The 17,685-nt window shown below is 38.0% G+C and overlaps 2 protein-coding genes across 12 annotated transcripts in view; one reads left to right on the top strand and one right to left on the bottom strand.

Moving 5' to 3' along the window:
- Positions 1-8,545, bottom strand: part of PANK1 (pantothenate kinase 1) — a 110,937-nt gene extending 102,392 nt beyond the window's left edge. For 3 of the 11 annotated variants that reach the window (XM_082423755.1, XM_082423754.1, XM_082423756.1), the window contains exons 1-3: positions 7,435-7,940; positions 6,810-6,905; positions 2,281-2,430 (exon numbers count right to left, since the gene is read on the bottom strand). Coding sequence is in view for 6 of the 11 variants with exons in the window: in XM_082423741.1 (XP_082279867.1) it covers positions 2,281-2,430; positions 7,435-7,467 (183 nt within the window). In the remaining 5 variants the exon portion in view is untranslated. Of the gene's footprint in view, positions 1-2,280; positions 2,431-6,809; positions 6,906-7,434; positions 7,949-8,192 lie in introns of those variants that run through there. The other 8 variants (XM_082423741.1, XM_082423740.1, XM_082423742.1 and 5 more) reach the window with 8 other exon arrangements.
- Positions 8,061-17,685, top strand: part of KIF20B (kinesin family member 20B) — a 71,245-nt gene continuing 61,620 nt past the window's right edge. The window contains exons 1-3 of the mRNA XM_082423519.1: positions 8,061-8,195; positions 9,032-9,292; positions 11,603-11,774. Coding sequence (XP_082279645.1) covers positions 9,240-9,292; positions 11,603-11,774 — 225 coding nt within the window. The 5' untranslated portion in view covers positions 8,061-8,195; positions 9,032-9,239. The remainder of the gene's footprint in view (positions 8,196-9,031; positions 9,293-11,602; positions 11,775-17,685) is intronic.

Genomic DNA, 17,685 nt, shown 5'->3' with positions numbered 1-17,685 from the left:
AGACAGCCTCTTTGGGGAGGGTAACACTGAATAATGAGGAGGACTTAGTCATGCAGACACATTTGGAAGGAACAGATAGAGGGAACAAAGTGCAGAAGCTCTCAGGCACACAGTAGTTTAGCATGTTTTAGAAAGATGGCAAATGATGCAACCTCTGCAGACTCAGGAGTGGGGAGCCTCCTTCACTAAGATGATGGGGTCTTACAGCTGGCACAGAGTAAGTGCTTAATAAAGAAATGTGTCTTTGCTCTGACACATTACATTAGAAAATGTTTACTACATATTTAAAAAGAGTTTATAACGAAAAACTTCCCCTGCCCCCAGCTCCAGCTCTGCTTCCCAGAAGCAATCACCCTTATAATTTACTTTTGGTTCTTTTGACATATCTTTGAATATAGCATGCTCCTAATGTTATTTCTTCATGTATCAATTATAGATATTATCTATTTACTTCCTACAATGACAGAGAAGCATTTAGCCAAGAGAATTATGGTTATTTTTCTGCCTCTGCTGGTTACCTTTGCACCTATAAATAATAAACTTCTATGTCTTGTCCCTTCATATCTTGACTCCCAAATCATGAGACTGAGGTATTATAGACCTAATTCTTCCTGCTGCTTCTCTTCCTCCACTCTTCCCTCCATGTCTCTGCTGGGCACAGCCTCCTATGCCCTATAAACTTTAGTAGTTCTAACTCTTTTTAGCAGTTATACAGGGCTCTTCAGGCTCTAGGTCCCACCTACTTTTTTCATCTCCTGACATTATCCACTTTCGCTATACTCACAGTTTTACTGAACTATGTACTTGCAGTTTTTGTAAACTTTTGTGTGCTCTTGTCTTTTTTTCTCATTCCCTCATATGTTTTCATTGCCGGGAAGGGCTTCCCTCTGCAATTCACTGGCAAATCCCATTCATTCATTTTAGCCTACATGCCACTTTATGAGATCTTCCTTGCTGGATGCCATTTATTAAATACAAAAAATATTTATTCAATGGCTGTTATATGCAAGGCACTGTTCTAGGTGTCAGGGCTATAGTGGTCCTAGACAGACATTCATGAGCTTGCATTCCAGTGACTTAATAAGCAGACTTAATAAAAATAACCACCGTGATGAAACACACGATGTGTCAGGACTTTACTAAATAACTCACAAATGCTATTTTAATCCTCACACCTTTATGGGACTTTAAGAAGTTAACTATCCTTCCTGAGGTCACTTCCTGTAAGTGGCTGAGCTTATACTCAAACTCAAATCTGCCTAACTTCAGAGGTGTCACTCTTAAATCATACTCATTCTGCAGCTACTACTCCTTGTACACTTCTACCATAACATTTGTCATACTGTTTTGAAACTGTGCATGGAGTTCCCCACATAAACCACAGGACATAAAAGAATTATTTGTGTGACTATTTTTTCAATTTTCTCAGGATGGTACAGAAGTAATACCGTTCCAGAGACACAGGAGTGAAATTAATGCATTACATACAGTGGGTGCCTTAGGGAATTAGGGATTAACTCTTGAAATCTCAGACTGAGAAAGGCTTGCTCTAAACTGAAGACGTCTTAAGGGTAGAGATACCTGCTGCGTAATGGGTGCTCGATAAATGTTCATTGAACCTTTCATTCAAACCTTTGTAATCAATACATACCGAGTTTTGGGGTTGAAAAACTATGTTAGTCCTGCGTTTGAAGGTGGCTTTGCAGCAGGAGCTAGGCACTCAGTCTTTTCAATAGAATTCCAAGGGTGTTCAGTCCAAACTTTAAGAGGCAGTAGAATGCAGTGGTTAACTGCACAGACTCTACAGCCAAACTACCCAGGTTCCAATTCCAATTCCACTGTTTACGGTTTATACAACAAATTATTATTTAACATGTGCCAGCCACTTTTATAAGTACTTTACAAACATTACCTGAACTAAACCTAACACCTCCATGTAGCAGATACCTTTACTATTCCTCAATAGTGCCATGTCTCAGTTTTCTCCTCAGTTAAATGCGGGATACTAATAACAAAATATAGGGTATGTAGGATTGAATGAGTGTAAAGTGCTTAGAATAGTATTCGGCACATAAAAAGTTAGCTATTACCACCAGTAGAGGCTGTGACCATCGGCTTGATGTAACTTAACAATTTTTTCATCTTATGCTAATGTTCACTTCAAGGGAATTATTTGGAATGGGGACTAAATCTTAAGCATCTCCCAGTCAAGTTGGCTCTACGTTTCTAAGGGAAAACCCAGTGGCTGGTGCTGAAATGGAAAACGTAGGAAAAAAATACCTCTGAAATCCGTCCAGTCTTCTGCATCTGCTCAGGCATCTCCCAAGTCCACATTATTGTCACCTCTTGCTGGGATGCCTGCAATAGCCTCCTAGCTGGTTCAACGGCATTCTCCTTGGCTGCCTTTATTCTCTGCTCCAGGAGATTAACCTTTTCAAAACACAGAGGCAAATCGTATTGTATAGTGTGCACACTTACAACAGTCCATTGATTTCTCATTGTTCTTAGAATAAGGACCCAAATCAGTAACTTAGCTGACTAAGTCTTGTGGGATCTAGCCTTGGCCCGTCCCTCTCCGTGGTATCTACCCACCCCAGTCACATCAGCCTTCGTTCACTGTTCAGCAAATATTTGTTTGATCACCATGTATTTATGGAGTCATTGAGGATACATCAGTGACAAAGAGAAACACAGTTTTTGTACTCATAGAACTTACCTTTAGGAGGTGGGAGAACAACAATGGCAACAAAAACCAGACATATAATAATTATTATAAAAACTATAATAATTGCTGGTTGTAAAAAGTAGGAAAATGGAATTGAGCCCGCAAATAAAAAAAGAGGGTCATTTGAGATAAGATGGACAGAAAGTCTTCTCTAAGCAGGTAATATTATATAGATGAGATGTAAAGGAGGAAGAGAAGTGAGCCACATGATGAATGGGGAGGAGAGAATTCAGGTGGACAGAACCCATGCAAAGGTTCACATATGCTGGAAACAGCCTGGTGTGTTTGAGAGTAGATCAACTCACTGCACAAAGGCAAGAAAGTGGGGAGTGAGATTGGCTGGCGCCTGGTCCTGTAGGGCCTGGTAGGCCATTGTAAAGAATTAGGAAGTTTTTTCCCTCTTCTTTTTATTTTAGAAAAGCTCCAAGCTGTTTTTAAAAGTTGAAAGAGTGGCACAATGTACATCGCTATACCCTTTATTTAGATCCACAAATTATTAACTTTTTGCCACATTTGCTTTTTTGGTTCTATTTTCTCTGTTCTCTGTTCTTTTGTTCTCCCTAACATCTTTCTATTTTGTTTTTGTTTTATTTTCCCCCCAAATCTTCTGAAGGTAAGTAGTTGCAGACACTGTGACACTTTGCTGCTAAATACTGAAGCAAACATATTCCCAAAACAAAGACATGCTTCTACATAGTCACAAATTATCACACGTCCAAAATTTAATATTGATTCAGTATCATCTACGTTGTAGTCCATATTTATATTTCCACAATTGTCCACAAATTGTTTTTTGCAGTTACTTTTTTAAAAAATCTATGAACCAATCAAGATTCATGAATTTCATTTAGCAACATCTGTCTCCTGACTAAAGCAATCCACCACCTTTTGATTTTCTCTTTCCCGAACACTGACATTTTTGAAGAGCCTGGGTCTGTTGTCTTGTAAGATGCTCTACCTTCTGATTGTTTCCTTATGATTAGATTCAGGTTAAACATTGCTGGCACAAATAGTACCAGGTGATAGATAGTCCCATTACTGGTGATGTTGTTTCCTCACTTGATTAAGGTATGTCTCATAAATAAATCTCTACATTGTAAAGTTACTTTTGCCCCTAATTAAGAGTTAATCTCTAGGGTGATTCTTTGAGATAGTGTTAATATCCTGCTCCCCAACAACCTTTTAGCCAATGGTTTAGCATCCTTTATCCATTGTTTTAGTATTCTTTGATAAGCTTTATCTATGTCAATTTTTACAATGGGAGTTGCAATACGGGGAATATTTTAATTTGTTATTCTTTTTGCATTCATTAACTGGCATTTTTGTGTAGAGAAGAGCTTTTCATTGTTAGTCCTTTTCTCCCCCATCCATCCCCCTAACGAAGAGGATGGTTTAAAAAATTAAACCTGTTTTAATCTATTACCATCATTATTCTTATTCTCTTTGATGTTCAAATTGTTCCAAGCATGGTTAGTGGAAGCCCCTTTAGGCCAGATCCAGTGTCCTTTTGAAATGACCCTATTAATCTCTAAGGACTTCTTTGCTTTCTGACAAGAATGTTCTAGGCTCACTTTATAATTTCCCTGCTCCAGTCCTGGAATCAGCCTTTTCTCCAAGGAGTACTGGTTCTTTTTGGTGATAAATGGTATTTAGAAACCATTTGGGTGGCTTGGTCCTAGGGGTGCCAGGGCTTCCAGGCCTTCAGGCCCTCTCAGTGGACCCAATTAAGATAAAAAAAAAATAATGTCATTCTACTACCAACTCAAATCCATCATCATGGGGTTCTTCCTTACTTTCTATCATACCACATTTGTTATTTCCCTTCTCCCACAGTGAGAACCCTGGTACCAAACATGAATATATTTACTCCTTTGCTTTTTCCTATAACACATGTATAATAGATTCAAAATTACTAAACCAATACCCCTTTCAACATCAAACCTACTAAACCAAGTTACTGATTTCTTTGCATTTCTTTTGCTCTTACATTGGACCCCACAACTCCTAACTCCAGTATATAGAGTACTATGCTCAAGTTAATTGAACAAGTTCTTTTTCTCTGTGTGGCTATGCTGACAATTTGATATACAGGTAAGTTCATCTCTTTCTTTGTGTTAAATTTTAGGGCTCGCTTTTACTTCCATTGTTTTAGATTTAATTTTTTGAAACGGCAAAACTCTTTTTTTTAAATTTATTTTATTTATTTTTGACTGCATTGGGTCTTCGTTGCTGCACGCGGGCTTTCTCTAGTTGCGGCGAGCGGGGGCTACTCTTCATTGCAGTGCTTGGGCTTCTCATTGCAGTGGCTTCTCTTGTTTTGGAGCACAGGGTCTAGGCACACGGGCTTCAGTAGTTGTGGCTTGCGGGCTCTAGAGCGCAGGCTCAGTAAGGTTTATGGGCTTAGCTGCTTTGCGGCATGTGGGATCTTCCCGGACCAGGGATCGAACCCATGTCCCCTGCATTGGCAGGCGGATTCTTAACCACCACGCCACCAGGGAAGTCCTGTTTTTTTTAAAAAGAAGTTTATTCAGAGAGCCACACTCCCATCACTAATCCTTGCAAAATATTCCCATCCCCTATAGATAACCATTTTCAACTAATTTTCTGTTTTATAGTTTTTGTATTTCTATCTTCAAAAATAGGCCAAAAATGGGTGTGTGGTATACATACATATAAGTATGTAGACTCTCATTTCTCCTTCTTGCTTACACAAAAGTTAGCATACTTTGTATATTCTTTTGCACCTTTTCTTCATTGAACCATATAAATATGATTTTATTCTAAAAATTCATTGAAAGGCTTTAAGCTAAGACTGACATGATCATTTCCATTTTAAGATTGGTTTCGTTGCCCTATAAAGAATGGAGAACAGGACCTGAAGCAGGTAGACCAGATGGGAGGCTGCAGTGGTCAGAGCAATGAAAAGGGAAAGGAGCATTTATTTCACTTATAACACAAAAGTACAACAGATACATTTATGAGCTGGATGAGAGTGGTGAGGGAAAAGGAAGACTCAAAATGATTCTTTCTCATGAGTAACTGGGTAGATACATGGTGGTGTCATTTACCGAGACAGAGATTTGGGTGGAGAGGCTTTAAGTTTTGGAATGAAAAATCAAGGTCCCATACTGAATATGTTAAGTTAGAGATGTCTGTTATACATCCAGGTGGAGATGGTAAGTGGATAATGAGATATTTGCATTTGGTTGAAGTTCAGAGGAGAGGTCTGGGGAGGATAAGGAATTTAGGAGTTATCAGTATAAAGATATTTAAATCCATGGGAGTTGATGAGTTTGCCAAGAGGAATACTGTAGAGGAGAGAAAAAGGTGGGGGAGAGGGGAAGCTCAAAACCAAGCTCTGAGGATTCCCATAATTTAGAGCTTAGGTAGAAGAGACAGAAAAGGAGACTTAGCTGGGCAGCTATTAAGGTTAAGAGTAAACAAGGAGAGAATGACCTTTTGCTGACCCAGAGACTAAGTGAAGTTTCAAGGCTGAGACATTTAACTGTGTGGATGAAACAAACTGTGTGGAATGCTTCTGGGAGCTAGAATAAAATAAGACAGAGAATCCATTGGATTTTGTATAGTATTATCCTGCCCCTGTGCCTGGTATTACGTTCCCTAGGCCTGGAGTGCTTACTCCTCTCCTTTTTAAACCTAGTTAACGCCGAATGACCCTTGGAGATCCAGATCAAACATTATTTGCTCAGGTTCCCCTGTGACACAGTCTTACAGCTCTAAACATTTCTTTCAAACCACTCAGTACAGTTGTAATTTCTCAATTATTTGTCTTTGCAATTTTCTCTCAATTATTAGAATATAAGCTCCTGGAGGGTTAGGGTCTGTTTTGCTGAACATAAATAAATGTAGCACCTGGAGGGCTCAAGAGCTGGAAATCAGTAACAGCTAGTAAAAGCAATAAAGGCATTATGAGGTACGGCAGGAAGGGCAGATTCAGGGGTAGAAGTGCCTGAAGGAGAAATGGAGACTTTGACACAGAGGCCCCTAAAGACTTAAGTTCCAGCCGGAACAGTAAAACACAGTTTTATTCTATCTTCCCTCCTTTCTTCCCTTTCACACCTACTTTCTCTGTTCATTTTTACTCCTGGTCCTGCATCCTCTTCTCTACTCCAAACTGGCTCACCACAAATATGATTCTTTTGTGGATAAAGAAGGCAAACTGAATAAGGAGACAGTGGGAAGTTAGAGAAGGAAGGGGGAGGTTATGGGAAATATAAATATAGAATAAGAAAAGGAAGACAGTAAGCTCATCAAACCAGGTACTATTCTACAAATGCTACTAACCAAGTAAAAGAGTCAAAAATAAGATCACATGTGAGAGGGTGGGTCTTGAAGTCATTCAGCTGAGTTTAAAATCCCAGTTCCACCATTAATAGCTGTATGCCTTTGAGCAAATTACTTAATCATATGAACTCAGTTTCCTCGAAACCTATACAAGGGGCATAATAACAGTACCTACCTCACAGGGTTGTTCTCAGTATCAGTACGACAATCAGTTTTAAACGCTTAGCACCATGACTGGCACAAGGTAAATGCTCAATTAACGTTAGCAGTTACTTTTCTTTCAAATGAAGTACAGCAAGGAGAGATGGCCTAAGTAGTAAATACTTGTCATATGACTGTAATAACACCGCATCAAAAGAAGAGGATCACTTTAAAAGAAGCAGATAAGATGTACTGGCACTTACATTTCGGGCACTGCAAAGACCTTGCCTATGCATGGAAGATTGTCACAGTACAGCGCCTCACGCCGGTAGTTGCTTTATATTTTCAGAATGGCAAAAACAAAAAAACAAAAAGAGAAAGAATGCTTTTGAAAATCTTGTCTGGGAAAAATGTATCTCGTCCACGAGGGCCGCTGTGGACGACAGGTAGGATCATGCAGCGAAGGAAGTGACCCTCCGAGTGCGGGCAGCGCTCATTCTAAGTGACTCTCCCGATGCGGAGCCTATTCCGGCCCGCAAGGACAAGGCCCGCCATTCGTCCGCTGGTCCCTAGTGTAGTCGCGGGGCTAAGTGTAGCAGCTACCTCACCTCGGGGCCTCCGCCACGTCTTTATTGTCTCCAGGATGGAATCCGAGATCCGCGCCGCCGCCAACAGAGGGTGGTACCCACCGCAGCCCCGAGGCAGCGCCCTACCCAGCCCGGCAAGCAGAGCCCCGCGAGAAGCTCCGCCCACTGGCCGCTCACCAGGCCGCTTCCGCCCATTGGTCGCCCGGCATTCCGAGACCCGCCCCCAAATTTGAAAGCTTCTCCCGGGAGCGGGTGGGAAGCCCACAGCTCTAGCCGGCGGCGCTCCGGGGCGTCGTTCCGGAAGCTCCGCCCACTCCCAGCGTTCCGTTTGAATTTGAAAACGAAAATAAGTCGGTGAAGCTCCCAGGTTGGGCCGGCAGGGCAACGTTTGAGAGTGAGGGTACGCGGAAGGAGGTGGGGGACTGCGCACATACCAGGTGAGGTGAGGAAAGGTCTCAGGCAGTGTGAGCACCTTCCGACGGGGCTCGGGACACCCCTGAGGTTACTCTCAGGAACTGGGTTGCGGAGCAATGAAGACGCCTGGGCCAGCGGGTGCGCTTCGGGGGGTTGAGCCGTTGTACTCGCGTTAGGATTTAAATCTGGTCTCCGCCGCTTATTGGCTGTGTGACGCAAGGCAACGTCTTTAATCTTTCTGGGCCAGTTTCCTCATCTGTAAGAGGGGGTAATAATAGAACCTACCTCTTGGGGCTCTTATGAAGATAAAATGATAATATGTAAACCTGTTAGAAAGTGCCGGTGTATAGTAGGCACTAAGTATTTGCAATCATTAATATTTTTATTATTGTTGCTTCTGTTAGTGTTGAGGATCAGGCCTCCATTGCCAAATCTGGTGTCCTGAATCCCTAAGGTGAGCAGTTGGCTCGGCAAGTGACGTGCTGTTATTTGGGAGGGATGGGGGCCGTGTGGTGGCCGTCTGTGCAGGTATTTACAGGCTGCTGCCGGTGCCCGGGGCTCGCCCTTCTTGGGCTTTGCAGTGCTAAGCGGAAGGGGGTGTGTGTGACGAGTGCAATGACTGCTGTCATCCCCCAGTTTGGGAGGTTTCCCCCATCTCGTTCTACTTTTTGGCTCAGTGATTCCTGCCTGGTGCAGTTCTTTAGTATTCCTTACTGAAGGACTAATTGACAAAAGGTCATGCCTTATAGGTTAGCTTGTTTTTAATTCCCAAGGTGATCAAATTCAGGTTTGTTTTTGTTCTTAAAACAAGGTAGCATGTTCACCCCGAAGCAGCATAACAGTGTGTACTTTTTATTAGATGTCCAAGACCTGAGACTTCAGCTTGCAAAATAATGTAAAGGACTCATCAGTTGTGAAGACTTTTTTTTTGAGACTATATTTTGTGGATGACATTCAGAAACGTCATTCAGTAGCAGATTTTATTTTTCATCAGTCTTCAACCATGAAATCTCACTGGAGAGAAGATAAAATATGCTGTTTCTCAGTCGTGGGAACAGCCTTCTGAAATGAGAAATGAGGTCTTGAACCTTGCTGTTGCTAAAGATAATATCAGAAAAGAGTAAGACCAATTTTTTTTTTTTTTTTTTTTTTGCAGAGACGATTTTATTTATTATTATTAAGCCACTATACACGGAGTTTTTATCACATTAAATCTCTGAATTTGTTGTAGGGGATACAGAGTAGTATAAGACAAGGTCCTTGCCCTCAAGAAGTTTCTAGTCTAGTTGGGGAGGCCACACATAAGTAGAAGTTAACTAAAAGTACAGGAAGTGATAGTACATCTCATTAATTTTATAATTGTTAAGAGGCAGTTTATTCATTGAAAACTGAACATATGAGCACGTACAAACTACTGTAACCTTACTTTTTTAAGGAGGTACAATATTCTTTTTAACTTAGTAATTTCATAAAAGACTTATCAATATGTTTTTTTTAACCAAAAATTAATTGAAGGCAAAGATTGAAGCTTACCTTCCAGTTTCCTGAGCATTTCTATGAAATTTGAGTTATGAAAGATCAAGCCAGTACTTTCATTTTTTTGCACACTTTTCTCCCATATTCTAGATCAGTGATTATTTTTTATTCTATCAGATACCTTTTTTCTTAATTTTCACCCATAAATTGCATGTTTGAAATACTCTATCAACTGCATTTAATTAATTTTCTCATTTTGATTACATCACTGATGATACAATAAAAAAAGCAATAAAGATATTAAACTTACTTAATTGTATGATTGGGTGATCTTGTAGTTTGCTGGGTTTTGTTGAAGGTAAATGTGTAATTTCTTTAACTCTTTTTGCAATTTAGGAAAAACAAAACCAAAAACAGCCCGGTTGTATTGAATTTGGGGGGTTTCAGGACTGATCAAGGAAAAAGATACACCGCAAGGTGGCAGTAACACACGAGGAGCTTTACTGGGGTAGCACTTTGACAGGATTGCGTGCTTGGGAAGTTGCCCACAGCATGAGACTTTCCAGAGACTAGAGTGAAGGGCCAGTCACCTAGAAGGGGAAGAGGGTAAGGAAATTGGGGAGGGGTGGGGGTAATAGGAGAGGGAGCTCTGGGTAAGTGATATTGCTCAGCAGCACAGTAGCCAGTCACTGTGTCAGAGAACTCCAAAGGGTAGCAGTGGCTTGGGGTCTTATCGTCCTGGATTTCATCTGTGGCTAGCAGATGGTTGCGTGCAGTTTCATGGGATGTGGGAACCAGTTGGGCTCTAAATGGCTAAAAATGAGCTTATTTTGGCTATATGTAAAGCAAACAGATGTGTAAAAATTTGAGTTTGACACCTCACTGGGTTTTTGAACTAATGATCTTGGCCTGCTGTGAAGAAGTAAACAACGCAGGGCCAGTATACAGGGGCCATCTTTGGCTCATTTATTTAACCCCCATGGTTGCCCATTACTAACTACCTTCTTGAACCAGGAACTCTAGTGGGCAGTCACTGTTCTGAATATTTTATAACATTCAAAGAATAGAGTGCTCTCTCTGTTTCTCCCTGGTATTGTGCACCTAGTAGATTCTCAGTAAATATTTTAATGTTAATATTTTTTTATATGGTTCTTGTTTTTGTCTGACTTATTTCACTTAGCATAATACCCTCAAGTTCAAACTATGTTGTTGCAAATGGCAAGATTTCATTCTTTTTAATAGCTGAGTAATATTCCGTGTGTGTGTATCACTTAATGTTAATATTTTATCAGTGAAGGCTACCCCTAAGTTTACCTTTAAATTTAGTGACTTGATGTTTAATTTAGTTGTAATAGTTTACTGATGCATTATTCCATGTTCACCTTAATTTTTAAGACCTGTGATGTATCAGGTACTGTTTTGAATATGTTCACATACGTTATTTCACTTTTTACTTGCATTATTTGGAAGAATTCAGTTGAAAGTAATATTCCAGATTACTGACTCCTAATTGCTAAAACATTACAAAGTCTGTAAGTAACATTCTTCAGAAGACACTAAATAACTAAAATAACACAAGGTTATAATTTACTCCACCCTTACCGTTTGATTTCTGAGAGGATTTCAGGCAGAGTCTGAATGTTTTATACTCTCTTACTTTATGGATTACCTTTACTCATGAAATCTCTTTGGCTGAATCTACCCATAGGTTGCAGCACATGAATAGTAGTGGTAGGCTGTAGCCAGTATTATTTGATTTATAATCTGTAAATAATTGTCTTTTGTCTTTTCCATGGGTCATCATGTTATAGATGAAATAGTCTAATGTTTTCCTTTTGGAAATGTAGTTACATGGCAAGAAGTAGTGGGCTGGACTCACAGACTTTATAAACTATGGATAACTTATATGCTGATTTATTAAGGTTATCTAAGGAAGTTACTGTTATTCTTGCAGAATGGAATCTAATGTAAATCAAGATGGGGTGCCTAGACCATCTTACGTTTTCAGTGCTGACCCAGTTGCAAGGCCTTCGGAAATAAATTTTGATGGCATTAAGCTTGACCTCTCTCGTGAATTTTCCTTAGTTGCTTCGAGCACTGAGGTAAGTACAAGAAAAGTATTATGTTGATTATCATGATTGAGTGCAAATGGGCACACATTAAACACACACACACACACACACACACACACACACACTTGTGGACAGGTACAACTAGAGCAGAGCTTTCCAAACTTTGTAGGTTTAAGGCAAACTTCTATCTCAGCAATTTTTTCATGGTGCCCTAAATACATAACAGTTCCTTTTCACATAGTAGGTGCAGACATCTTAATGACTATTTATGCCCTGACCTAGTAGCCATTTGAGAAAAAAATAACTTATGAAATTTTTAAATATTAGTTTTCAATAACCGCGGTTACTTACTAATGGGCTATGTGTGCATTTTGGGTGCTGCACAACTTCTCAAGCTTTGGAATCAAATTAGACACTGCCACCTGCATTTCCTGTTCTTCATTGTTTTGGGGTCGTACTTGCTTTTTATCACAACCACCACTGGAAAATCCAGCTTCACTAAGATATGACATTATCAAAAGAAATAGTGTGATCTAAGGTTGAAACTGAACTTCTTCAAGCTAATAGTTCATGGTGTTCAACATGTGTCAAGTACTGCTGCGGTTCCCTCAGAAATGTAAAATATTCCACTATGCCCCTAGGAATTGCAGGCCTTAGTTTAAAAAATAATGCAGATTAAAAAAAAATTAACTTAGTAGTATTTAAGAAATAAGTCTTTCTACTACCCTACCTACTGTCACTATGTTTGCTGTGTTTATAGACTTTTTCTTATACATTTACTTTCAATCCATTTATATTCTATTTACTACAGATTAGATTATTAACTTCGATGCCTTAGAGAGATGGACTAACCCATTTTATAAAGAAAGATGGAGGGGGAAAGAGGAGTATAGGGAACATAGATAAAAGGATAATAATTATTTAATACCCATCATGTGCTAGGCTCTTTTACTTTAGCTCATTTAATCATAGATAAAGAAAAGAAGAGAGGAAAGGATAAATGCCTCTTGGTGTATAAATGGAATTATACATTACTAGACTTTTGTGTGTGCCTTCCTTCATATAATACAAGGGTTGGTAAATAATGGCCTGGTTTTGTATTGCCTGTTTTTGTATTGCTTACAAGCTAAGAATGGTTTTTACATTTTTAAATGGTTGAAGAAAAAAAATCAAAAGAAAAATCATGTTTCATGATGTAAAAATTATATGAAATTCAAATATCACAAGGCATATTCATTGGTTTACTTATTTTCTAGGTCTGCTTTTGCAACAGAGTGGCAGAGTTGAGTAGTTGTGACAGACTGTAGGGCCTGTAGAGCCTAAAATATTAAGTGTTTCTTTACACACAAAAAATTTGCTGATCCCTACTTAGCATGATGTTTTTGGGATTCATCACGCATCATGTGTCAGTAATTTGTTACTTTTTATTGCTGAATAGTAGTTCATTGTGCAGATATGCCACATATCCATTTACAGTTTGATGGCTATATGAGTGATTTCCATTTTGGGACCATTATAAATAATGCTTCTCTGAACGTTTATGTGCAAGCCTCTCTGTGAACTTGTGTTTTCATTTCTCTTGGGTAGATACTTACGAGTAATTGTGGGTCACATGGTAAATGCATATTTAACTTCATCAGAAAACTGAAACTGTTTTCCAAAGCGACTGTACCAGCACCAGCAATGTATGCAGGTTCCACTTCTTCCACCTCTTTGCCAACACTTGGTAATTTTATGAGTGTGTAGTAGTACCTTGTTGTGGTTCTAGTCTGCATTTCCCTAAATGAGCACTTTTTCAAGTATTTCTTGGCTATTCCTATACCTTCTCTTGTAAAATGTCTCTTCAAATCATTTCCCTACTTTAAAAAATTAGGTTGTTTGTCTTATTACTGATTTGTGAGAGTTCTTCATGCATTGTAGATACATATCCTTTATCAGATCAATAGTGTCTTGATTAATAGAGGTTTTTAATTTTAAAGAAGTCTAATTTAACTTTTTTTTCTTTTACAGTGATTTCTTTTGTAAGTCCTCAGAAGTCTTTGCCCAAGGTGGTGAAGGTTTTTTAAAACATTTTCTTCTAGAAATGGTTAGAGCTTCTGTTTTGATGGTTATATTTGTTATCCATCTTGAATTAGTTTTTGTGTATAGTTGATGTAGGCATCCAGGTTGATTGGTTGGTTGATTTTTTTTTTTTTAACCTCCATTTATCTAGTTACTTTAACATTATGTGTTGAAAAGACTTTCTTTTCCCCATTAAATTGTTTCGGTGTCTTTATTGATAATCAAATGGCTGTGTATCTATGTGTGGATCTATTTCTGGATTATTCTCTTTCATTGACCTATTTGCTTATCCTTATGCCTATACTTCACTGTCTATTTCTGTAGGTTTATAATAATACGTGAAATCAGGTAGTATGAATTCTCTAACTTTGCTTTTCTTTTTAAGGAATATTTTGCCTTTTCTAGGTTCTTTGTAGATATATTCATAAATTTTAGAATTGACTTACCAGTTTCTATAAAACAGCCTACTGGGATTTTTGACTGGGATTGCATTGAATCTATGAATCAATTTGGAGAGAATTGATATTTTAATAATATTGGAGAGTTTTAATTCACGATTGTGGTATATTTCTCAATTTATTTAGGTCTTTAAGGTTTTAGCAATGTTTTATACTTCTTTTGTTGAAGGCCAGTGTAGGGGCCTTCAATATCTTCTGTTAAATATATTCTTAAGCATTTCATGGCATTTGATGCTATTGTAAATTATATTTTTAACAGCTTTATTGAAGTAAAATTAAGATACAATAAACTGTACATATTTGAAGTATAGTCTTTGACAAGTTTTGATGTAATGCATATGCTTGTGAGACTGTCACTACAGTCAAGATAGTGAATATTTCCATGACTCCTAAAAGTTTCCTTGTGCCTCCTTGTAATCCCTCCCTCCCATCACACCTCCAAGTAACCGCTGATCAAACATTAGTTTGTACTTCTAGAGCTTTATATAAATGTAATCATAAAGTATGTACTCTTTTCTTACTAAGCATAATTATTTTGAGTTTTATGCATGTTGTATATATCAATAGGTAGTTCCTTTTTATTGTCCATTGTTTAGATAAGCCACAATTCGTTTATCCGTTTATCCGTTCACTTGCTGATGGACATTTGTGTTTGTAGTTTCTGGCTATTACAAAGCTTCTAGAAACTTTTGCGTACAAATCTTTATATGGACATATATTTCCTTTATTTTTTTTCCCTTGGATAAATACCTAGGATTGGAATGGCTGGATCATTTTTAAGAAACTACCAAACTTTTCCCAAGTGATAATAGCATTTTATATTCTCAGCAGCGGTGTAGGACAGTTGAGTTTCTCCACGTCCTCACCAATACTTGGTGTCATCAATCTATTTATTTATTTATTTGTTTTTAAACAGACTATTTTTTAGAACAGTTTTATGTTTACAGCAAAAATGAGCAGAGGGTACAGTGATTTTCCATATACCCTCCACCCCCATATAGCTTCCCTCATTATTCACATCTCCTACCACAGTGGTGCATTTGTTACAACTGATGAATCTACTTTGACACATGATGACACATGATAGTCGCCCAGAGTCCTTGCTATATAGTTACATTGTGGTTCACTCTTGGTGTTGTGCATTCTGTAGGTTTGAACAAATGTGTAATGACAGGTAGCCATCATTATGGTATCATACAGTGTATTTTCAGTGCCCTAAAATTCATGTGTTTCACCTGTTTGTCTCTCCCCCACCCCCAGTAACCACTGATCTTCTAACTGTCTCCAAATTGTTGCCTTTTCCAGAGTATCATATAGCTGGGATTATACAGTAGCTATTTCAGATTGGCTTCTTTCACTTAGCAATAGGCATCTAACGTCTTGTCATGGCATCCTCCATGTCTTGTCATGGCTTGATGGTTCATTTGCTTTTAGTTCTAAACTATATTCCATTGTATGGATGTACTGTATCCATTGTATGGTTATTTTTATGTATTGGTATCAGACAGACATTTGCATTTACCTAATGTTTAAAGATGTTGAATATGTTTTCATGTGGTTATTCATTCACCTATTGAAGGGCATCTTGGTTGCTTCCACGTTTTGGGAACTGTGAATAAAGTTGTTATGAGCATTCACGTGCAGGTTTTGTGTGGATGTTAAGTTTTCAGTTCCTTTGGTTAAGTACCAAGGAACATGATTGCTGGAGTGTATGGTACTAATATGTTTAATTTTGTAAGAAATTGCCAAACTATCTTCCAAAATGGGTGTAACATTTTGCATTCCCACCAGCAGTGAATGAGAGTTCTTGTTGATCCATATCCTCACCAGCATTTGGTGTTGTCAGTGTTCAGATTTTGGCCATTCTAATAGGTGTGTAGTGATATCTCTTTTTAATTTGCATTTTCCTGATGACATACAGTGTGGAACATCTTTTTATATGCTATTTGTCCTCTGTATATCTTATTTGGTAAGGTGTCTGGTAAGATCTTTGGCCCATTTTAATCAGTTTGTGTTCTTATTGTTGAATTTTAAGAGTTCTTCATATATTTTGGTAATAGTCCTTTATTTGATATATATTTTTGCACATATTTTCTCCCAGTCAGTGGCTTGTCTTTTCATTCTCTTGACTATGTCTTTCACAAAGCAGAAAACTTTAATTTTAACGAAGCCCAACTTATCAATTATTTCTTTCATAGATCATTCCTTTGGCATTGAATCACAAATTTCATTGCCATACCCAAGGTCATCCAGATATTTTAAGTTATTTTTGTGAAGGGTGTAAAATCTATGTCTAGGTTAATTTTTTGGCATATGGATGTCCAGTTGTTCCAGCACCATTTGATGAAGAGACTGTCTGCTCCATTGTATTGCCTTTGTTTCTTTGTCAAACATCAGTTGTCTGTATTCATGTGGATCTATTCCTAGGCTCCCTTCTGTTCCATTGCTTCTGTTCTTTTGCCAGTGCTACACTATCTTGATTACTGTAGCTTTATAATATATCTTGAAGTTGGGTATTGTCAGTCCTCCAACTTTATTCTTTCAATTTTATGCTGGCTATTACGGGGCATCTTTTTATTTTTAGTCATTCTAATAGGTATGTATTGGTATCAAATTGATATTTGCATTTACCTAATGTCTAAAGATGTTGAATATGTTTTCATGTGGTTATTTGCCTTTTGTATATCTTTGGAGAAATGTCAATTTAAATCTTTTGCCCATTAAATAAAATTGGATTGTTTTCTTATTGAATCTTAAGTGTTCTTTATGTTTTCCAGATACATCTGTCTGTCAGATATGTCCTTTGCAAACATTTCCTCTATGGCTTGTCTTTTCATCCCTTAAGTGTTTTTGGAAGAGAAGTTTTTAATTTTGATGAAGTCCGTTTTACCAGTTTGTTCTGTTACGTATTGTGCTGTTTGTGGCGTGTCTAAGAAATCTTTACCTAACTCCACAAAGGTAATAAACTCCTTTACCTAAGGCCACAAAGATTTTCTTCTATGTTTTCTTTCAGAAGTTTTGCAGTTTTAATTTTATATTTAGGTCTATGATCCATTTGGAATCAATTTTTTATATAATGTTAGGTGTATATTCAAATTCCTATTTTTTTATTGCATATAGCTATCCAGTTGTTCTAGCACAATTTGTTGAAAAAGCTATCCTTTCTGTACTGTATTTCCTTTGCACCTTTGTCATAAATTAAATGCCCTTGTATGTGGAGGTTTATTTTTGAATACTCTATGTATTCTGTTTCATTGATCTATTTGTCTGGCTGCCAATACCCCACTGTTTTGATTACTGTGGCTTTAAAATAAGTGATGAAATCAGGTGGTAATGTTAGCCTACCAAATTTCTTCTTTTTCAAAGTTGTTATGACTGTCCTAGGTACTTTGTATTTCTCTGTGAGTTTTTAAATGAGCTTGTCAGATTCTACCAAAAAAAAAAAA

Source organism: Balaenoptera physalus (assembly GCF_965194825.1).
Source record: "Balaenoptera physalus genome assembly, chromosome: 14".
Lineage (NCBI taxonomy): Eukaryota > Metazoa > Chordata > Mammalia > Artiodactyla > Balaenopteridae > Balaenoptera > Balaenoptera physalus.
Note: the sequence above shows the minus strand (reverse complement) of the source record. Positions and strands in the feature narration are given on the sequence as shown.